The 8672-nt window shown below is 41.2% G+C and overlaps 1 protein-coding gene across 1 annotated transcript in view; it reads left to right on the forward strand.

Moving 5' to 3' along the window:
* Positions 1 to 8672, forward strand: part of LOC140324732 (glutamine--fructose-6-phosphate aminotransferase [isomerizing] 1-like) — a gene marked incomplete in the record, with an annotated part of 37327 nt that overhangs the window by 8293 nt on the left and 20362 nt on the right. The window contains 2 exon segments of the mRNA XM_072402823.1: positions 1748 to 1855; positions 2850 to 2960. Of these exon segments, the coding sequence (XP_072258924.1) occupies positions 1748 to 1855; positions 2850 to 2960 (219 nt within the window).

Below are 8672 nucleotides of genomic sequence, written 5' to 3' on the forward strand. Positions count from 1 at the left end.
TCTGATCACTCTGTGTCAGAGTGATTACAAGGGGATACATTGACACAGAGTGATTTTTTAGTATTTTGTTCAGAATCTTTTTTTTCTAGGTTTTTCTCCTTTAAAATTGGGTGCGTCTTATAGGCCGGAGCGTCCTATAGTCCGAAAAATACGGTATACAGGGTAATTATATCCCCCCTTATACGTCTCAAGGGAGAATAGATTCAGTTCAGCTAATCTGTCCTCATAGCTGAGCTCCTAGGTGAAGGAAAGATTTCAGATGGAATAAATGCCGGTAGGAAATAAGTAGAGAAGTCGTCTTCATCTTCTGGTGAACAGAAAATTGGGATTTCTGCAAATTTTTTCTCCTTTTGTGACAATCACAAGCAACAAAAAAAAAAAACCACCCCAGACCCAGAGTTATAAATCTTCACTTTATTCATCCAAATTATTTAATAAAGTCAATCTCATCCATCACTTTCCTTACCCAGAACAAGCATTTCACAAACTAAGTCTGCACTCCGGCTTTCTCATTAGGTCCGGTGACTCGGTGGATTTGATTGCTGGAGATTGACAGTCTGTGATCTTGCAGCTTTAGAACAAGTTGGCCAGGTCGGCTCCTTAATATCTCTTGTAATTAGCTCAAAGTGGTTTTACTTGTTCTTCCACAAAATAGCTTTTCTGTTCTTTTTCAACATCTTAATCTCTGCAATGATGACGGATGTCAACAATGAGTAAGCCTGTAAGCTTTCTATATATAGAGCGGGTGCTGGGCCACCTGGAGAATCAGAGGCCATAGAGAATAAAGCGTTGATTGCTGTAAATGTAAGATTGTTCTTATAAAGCACCTTGGTGGCTACCACCTGCATCACCCCCATCTGCTGCAGCTGTGCTACAAAATTAAACCTGGGTGATAGACATAAAAAGATAAATGGGTTGCAGCGGTGTTCTCCCCAACTCCTTTTATCAGGGCGCACCACCCTGCACTTTTCAGTAACCCCCTGGCTGTTTTTGGGCGGTTACTAAAGAGTTGGGTCGCAATACAGTGGCTGCCACCCACCTTCAATTCCTTCTCACCCAGTTTAAAAACAATTCTGGGTTGCAGTGTTCATATCAGAAATTTTTTAAACCTTGGCAGTGGTGGCCTTAGTATTGTGACCAAACTGTTCAGTAACCTCCCAAAAACAGCCAGGTGGTTACTGAAAAGTGCTGGGTGGTGCACCCAGCTTAAAGAGGCCGGGGAGAACACTTGGATTGAAAATTCTATTAAGTAAAAGGTCATTACATCTGATTTGAAGGTCATTGTAGGACTGCTGAATAACCCTATTTTGTGGCTTTAACTTTCTGATTACAATGGGGGTTCTATGTATACCTACCAACTCCAGATTCTGATCAAGTAGATTAAAAATTGCCATTTGTGTTGATGAGCTCCCTTACAGATATAGAAGATGATAATGATGGTCGCAGGCTCAGTTCAGATTTACAGTAATTTATCACAGCTGCTCTTCTGGTGCCTCACCGCTAACATATAGATTCATAAACTTTTTGCTTCTGCATATCTTGTGTAGTATGGGTTGTGATGTACCAGTCAGTACATGAAGCATGTGTGACCTCTAATACACTGCCATTTAGTTCTATTGATACTGCACCTTCCAGCCAGTAGATTAATGGTTGTAGCACATATTACCTTGCTCGTTTTTCTTTATTTGTATCTGTTGTATATCGCACAATGTTTACTAAACTTTTCTTTCTTTATTTGTTTTTTCAGGAATTTTTGCTTACCTTAACTACCACGTGCCCCGCACCAGGCGTGAGATCCTGGAAAGACTCATCAAGGGTCTCCAGAGGTTGGAATACAGAGGATATGACTCTGCAGGTAAGAAGAGTTGGAACAGGTAGGATTCTGCTATTATAGGTTGGACTTTCAGGAAAGCTATGTTCAGGCTGGTGGTGAGGTTAAGGTGCTGTCACCACTTCAAAAGATAAGCTTTTACCTGCGGCAGCCCCATAGATAAATATTGGGGGGCAGCTGTCAGTGGTTCAGTACCGCTCGCTGTCTAATCTGCAGATAAGTGACTGGCAAGGTGCAAGCCACCAGGAGCCATTGCTTGATCCCACTGTAGCTCTGAATCTGTCCAAAAAATATGGAAGAGAGAGCGTCTTTTCCAGTGCGTAGATGAACCATATTTAGGAGATTTGAGTTCAGCCTTAGAATACCTGCTATATTAAATTCTATTAACATAAAACTGGACACCTACAACCCCAGTTTAGCTTTATTGAAGCTGAAAAAATAAGTAATAATGGTAATATCCTATCACCAAAATACATATATACATGTATTGGGAAGTGGCAGAATGCTCAGGTATTTCCCTTTCCCTTCTGTAGGAGCGTGGAGGATTCCTCTAGTTCAGTGTTTCTCAAACGGGGTTCCTCCAAAGGTTGCTGGGGGTTCCTTGAGCAATGAGCAGTTTTCACCTCCCAGGTCAGTTTAGGTGACACCAATGACCTTTTGTGGCTGTAAGGGTGAGATCTTCCCACTGGCCAGCAATGTAAGAGGAATTTTTCCCACTGACCACCACGCTAATGTACTGTGATCTGTGGATATACTAATTATACCGGGGTACCCTGAAGACCTAAATGTTCCTTCTAGAGTCCTGCCATGTTAACACTGCTCTGGAGCCTTCACAAACTCATTGTGTCAATTACACCAATTCTAAACAATCAGTTTTAGGTGACCACAATCTTTTTACATAGTTCTCTCACTAATATTTCCCTATTATATCGTCATTAGACCATTTGTGATTCATCTCTCCCCTCTGGAGTCATTTTAAGAGGATCGCTTGACATTGAATGTCCATTGTCCCTTGCAGGTGTCGGTATTGACGGTGGAAATGAAAAGGAAAACTGGGAGAACAACTCCAAAAAAATCCAGCTCATCAAGAAAAAAGGGAAGGTCAAGGCTTTGGATGAAGAAATAAACAGTATGTGTCATCAATAAATATTATTCTTTTGATGGTAAAGCCTATCTATGGGAAAATGTTAACACCACCAACCACTCCCCCTACCCCTACTAATCCTGCACATTTAGTTTTCTTGGCTTGTAAAGCAAGATATATACATGGATACTTAAATCTGCTTTCAGGTTCCTGACCAGCACTGATTTAGTTTTTGGGGTGCCAGTCCTCTGCATTTTCCTTGGGCTGATATCACTTCGCAGTCTCTTATGGATCTTGTCTTTAAATTAGGAATAAATTCATAACCCCATTTTTAGGCCTGACTTTAATGACCCCAAATGAAATATCTCGATTATTTGGAGGTTAAGAGGTTATCATGCCATAATTGTAAAAAGGCTCCCCCCCCTCCCACTGTGATCCAAGCATTTTGATATTGGGGAGGATATAACATCCAAGGGAAACCAGCAGAAATACCCTATCCCTAGCCTCAGGCTATCCTGTGTTATCTTAATATCCAGCAAATCATCTACAAACATCTTAACTATGGTCCTAACTTACCCCTGAGGAAGCCTTTACTGCAAAATGCCTCAGGAAAGCGGGTCCTCTCTGTTTTACCCCTTATTGAGGATGATTCTGCATTCTTGAATTTCTAAAGACTTTTTAGGTTTTCGGTTTTCATCCCCCAAGACAAACATTCCTGATCATGTTAGGCAAAAGTCTAACATCAGTAGAAGTCTTCAGTGAATTAATTTAGTGATTCTCCATTGCAGGTCACTAAATGACAAATGCTATTGATTTACCTATGGGGAGGACAAAGAAGAGCATCTCATGCTCATCCTCGCCTTTCCATAGAACATGAACAGCGATCATCTGTAAAACAGTAACTGAAACTATCACTATTCATCATTTTCTAGTGAGTTATTAAACCTCTGTATGAGGTTTTACACCCAAATGAGATGTAGCAATAGGATGTTCTCTTTGAGACTCTTCATTCTATGGAGCTATTTAGCTAGGAGTTAGCAATGCTTCCAGCTGTATATTTATATTTATTATATAAAAAGACTTTAAATGCATCCAAATTGTTTGAACAAAATCATAATTTATCTAATCTTTAAAGAAGAGGGGCGTATTCTGTATATTTTGACACATATACAAACAAAATATCTCCAGTCCAAATTTTAACGTTTCACAGAATCTGCTTCCTCAGGAGTATTGAGACTGACTTTCATTGATATGTCTCATCTATTTAAATCATTGAAAGAAGCTGGCATCCACTGCCATTGTCATGATATTGTACACATATCCTGCTAGAGCTAAATGGGCAGCGCTGGTATCCAAAAATTGCAACCCAGTCATTAGGAGTACTTTGCTTCAGCATCTAGGCATATATTTTCTTAGATCCAATTGTGCTCATATACATCAATTGCTCATATAAGGATAATTCTTTGATTTCATTAAAAAAAATTGGATAATGTAGTAGAGTAAGAAGGAGCCTTTAAAGCCCTTTTTTATTATTATTATTATTATTATTATACAGTATTTCGATAGTGCTGACGTATTACTCAGCACTGTACGTAGTCCATAGTCATGTGACTAGCTGTCCCTTAAATGAGCTCATGATCTAATGTTCCTATCATAGTCATATGTCATTATTACAGTCTAAAGATAATTTGGGGGAAAGCCAATTAAACTAACTGCATGTTTTTGGAATGTGGTAGGAAAACCAGAGTACCTGGAGGAAACCCACACATACACTGGGAGAACCTTCATACTCCATGCAGATAGTGTCCTGGCGGAGATTCAAACCTGGGACCCAGCGCTGCAAAGGCCAGAGTGCTAACCACTGAACCACCATGATGTCAGAATTAAATAAATAGGGCCCCTGTCACCTGCCCCTGTCATATAAATAAAAGTAAACTGTGCTCCCAGCTGTATAGAAGTGATTAGAATATGTTGCTGTGGCTTCAGATATGTTTAAACAGTGGCATGCAAGGACAAAAGGGTCTTAGCATGGCTTTCATTCCTCCCGGGATTTTATCTCTTGCTCTGTGCCCTTCAATCAGTGTAGAGTAACCCCATAGCTCTGTGTCCTCACCGAGAATCCAGCCATTGCACTATGAATCCAGAGCGTCTCTCAGAGTTAATATTTCCCTCCGGCTGTCTGTTTACTCAGCTCGAGCCAGTTGGCATCAATGCTGCTCGGCAGGGACAGTTCGTAAGGTTGATTTTTGTATTTATCCAAACGGACTGCATGGTATAACTTTTCATTTTCCTGGCATTACATGCAGCAGAGGATTGCACACATGAATTTAATAATAGGCCTCTCCCTCACCCAACTTTAGTTTCCCTGTTTGAAATGAATTGAGTTATTTCAATACCTGGGGGGCAGAGATCTCCAGCACACATAGGCCAAATCAGCTAGAAAAATATTTTTTTTTTGTCTAATAAAAAATAGAATTGGGCACCACTTCCTCACTGTCACAGGGCCAACACCATTAGCAGTAATTGCTTGTATCCAAGCTTGCCCTGGCAGCAGAGTTAAAGCCTTGTGTCCCCGGGCCATTTCATATCGCCTACGTGGATGTACGATAAAGCTTCTCCCATTGGGCCTGATTTATTAAAGCTCTCCAATGCTGGAGAGGATACACTTTCATCAGTGAAACTGGGTAATCCAGCAAACCTGGAATGGATCTGGTCCAGGATTCAAAACATTTTGCTAGCAATAAGCAAATTACCTTGATGAAATCCATTCCAGGTTTGCTGGATTACCCAGCTTCACTGATGAAAGTGTATCCTTTCCAGCATTGGAGAGCTTTAATAAATCAGGCCTGATGACGTGCAGCCCTAAATGTTGTGCTCCTTTTTGCTGGGCCCAAAGCCTGGTCTAAATAATGTTTTCCAACAAAAACAGTTTCAGGAAAATGTCATTTATTCACCTCCCCCCTGCAGCTTCAAGCCTGCCAAAGGATTTCATAATGGAATGGAGCAATTAGGTAAAACTAACCCCAGTGAGATTTCATGAAATAAATATACAAGATGACCCCTGGCTTAGTTGGAGGGGCCTATGAGCGCAAGTTTTTTTATTACTATTACACAGTGTTTATATAGCGCCGACATATTATGCAGCGCTGTACGAAGTCCATAGTTATGTCCCTAAGAGGAGCTCACAATGTCCTTACCATAGTCAAATGTCATTACCACAGTTTAAGGTCAGTTTTGGGGGGAAGCCAATTGACCTAGCTTCATGTTTTTGGAATGTGGGAGGAAACCCACGCAGAGAACCTGCAAACTGCATGCAGATAGAGCCCTGGCCGAGATTCTGGGACCCAGCACTGCAAAGACCAGAGTGCTTACCAATGCGCCAGCATTACTGGTTTTCTTGATTTATTTTTAATTCCATATCTAGCTTTGCTGTGATTTATTTTCAGCTCATTTCCTTGTTTAATGTACATGAACACAACTCCCCCCCCAAGAGCTTCATTTCCCCCGGTAATTCAGTTTTCTGATTGCTCATAATTAAACATATTTACATGTGGTTTTCTAAAGGGGCCCGGCTCTTTACATTGTATAGATAAAGCTGGAGGAACTGCATTGCCCTATAATGGAAGGCATTTCCGCGTCATCAATTCTGTCCCAAATCCAAAAAAAAGCAGCTGATTTCACATTGCAGAATGGCAGGGATGCAGATTGTTTCTTGATGTCCCCGCAGCTATTGGTGCTTTCAGAAGTCTATTTATTTATACTAATAAAGCCTTCAGCAGTTTCAGCTTGTCAGCTTTTGTTATTGTACAATATGGAGTCACTTCCTACTTATATTTGGGCAAACCGTGCATAGGCTGTAACTTGTGGATAAAGCCACGTACACACATCAGATGATTCCCGTCTGATATCAGGGCTGATATCGGACGAGAATTTGGCCTGTGTACAGCACTCGTTTATCATTACGAGGGCCATCCTCGCGGATTTACAGACGACGAACGATCGCAATGAAAGTGAAGGAGAGCGAGCGGAGCCAGGCACCGGTCCCTAGTTCTTCCCCATAGAACAGAATGGTGCACTCATTCATGCATCTTTCAGTCTTTTGTCATTGGAATAGATTGTGAAAGATCCTTTCCAACGACAATTACTGCACATGTGTGCCTTTTTGCTATCCTGAGCAGAGAACAATGGCAAATTGGCAGAATGATTCTAACCCACTGAGCAAATGTTGAAAAGCTTTGGCTAGTTCATCTTCCCCATACATGGGCTAAGCTGAATCAGATATTTATAAACTGGAACAGCACCAGGATTTGCATCTCTGGGCCAGGATCTCAATCTAGAGCTGAACAAAGATGACATTGTTAGGGGAGAACTAATAAATACCTAAAAAGGGCAACCTCTACACATTACCTGGCACACGATTTACATGGAAAAATATACCTGATGCAAGGTATAAATGGTGAACGTGTCATGCCCTGTCAGTGCCTTGGGCACAAATATGCAACTTCTATAACCTACAAAACCATTCAGTGTTCAACCCACAAATTATTTTAAGCCAGGTGGGAAGAAAGTGTAGGCGGGTAGAAGCCCCTTATTGTAACCCAACTCATTAGTAACCACCCACAAACAGCCGGGTGGTTACTGAAAAGTGCCGGGTGCTGCAGCCAGCTAAAAGGGGCCGGGGAGACTCTGCATTATATTGGTGTAACTCTGGAGACTCATTGCTATCCTTGTCCAATTTGGGATTCTCTTACAGAGATGCCACGACACGGAGATATGCCACATATGGGGGATGACAGAATAAAACATCCACCGTGTTCTGAAATGAGTGACGCTGGTTGAATTATGGATCTCCCAAGCGTCCGATCATTCAGCCAACAATCAGATCTCTGTGTTTGGCCAACATTGGTCTGTCTTACATTTGCACAATAAACTTAGGAAATGATGCCCTCACCGGGGTTGAGGCATTCCTTTACACCATGAGAAACACATGTGTGCTCCCCCTAGATCGGTAACCTGTACATTACCCCCTCTTCCTGCCTTTCCATCATACAATATAACTTGCACCCTTGGGAGATTACAATGGCAACAGATCTTTCCACTCTTCTAAATTAAAACCATTTCTAGGTAACTTGCACAATGGCTGCCCTGAGACTAAAATCTGGAGCAATATTTCAGTGGGTTCTCTGTGTGGTTCTTATTATTGGGGAATCCAGGCTGGCGTCTTTAATATTGCAGTAATGAGGAACAGTTTGATGATTTCTGAAAGTGAAATTTTAAAAAATTGGTTTATTTATAGGTGGTGACATTTCTAAAATTGTTTGTTTGGGAAAAGTTGGAATACTTGTACAGAGCTCAAGAATTGAGATTATGTTTAAACGTGCAGCCTGGTTGCCTCTATAGTGAACTGTAGGGTGCAAGAGACGTACTAGGGGCTGTCTGTGCTGCTCTTTAATAAATTTATAGCAATTGTTGACCAATTCTGTAGACAATTGCCTCTTCTTCAAGCAAAAAATTGAAACTGTCTTCAGTTTGATTTAACAACAAGTAGCAACTCAATCTGATTCAGCAAGGAAGGCCTTTTACGTTGGTTGATCTTGGGCTGTCTCTATTTTCTCCAAGCTTTTTGACATGGGAAACATTTGAAATAACGTTCAAGTCTTCAGGAAACCCCTTTCTATAAATAATATGCTCACAGTTGGCTTTAGGGGTCATTGGGAAGAATTCCTCTTACCTGAGAATCTGCTCATTGCTCAAGCA

The sequence above is a fragment of the Pyxicephalus adspersus genome, chromosome 2 (assembly GCF_032062135.1).
Source record: "Pyxicephalus adspersus chromosome 2, UCB_Pads_2.0, whole genome shotgun sequence".
In the NCBI taxonomy this organism is placed as follows: Eukaryota; Metazoa; Chordata; class Amphibia; order Anura; family Pyxicephalidae; genus Pyxicephalus; species Pyxicephalus adspersus.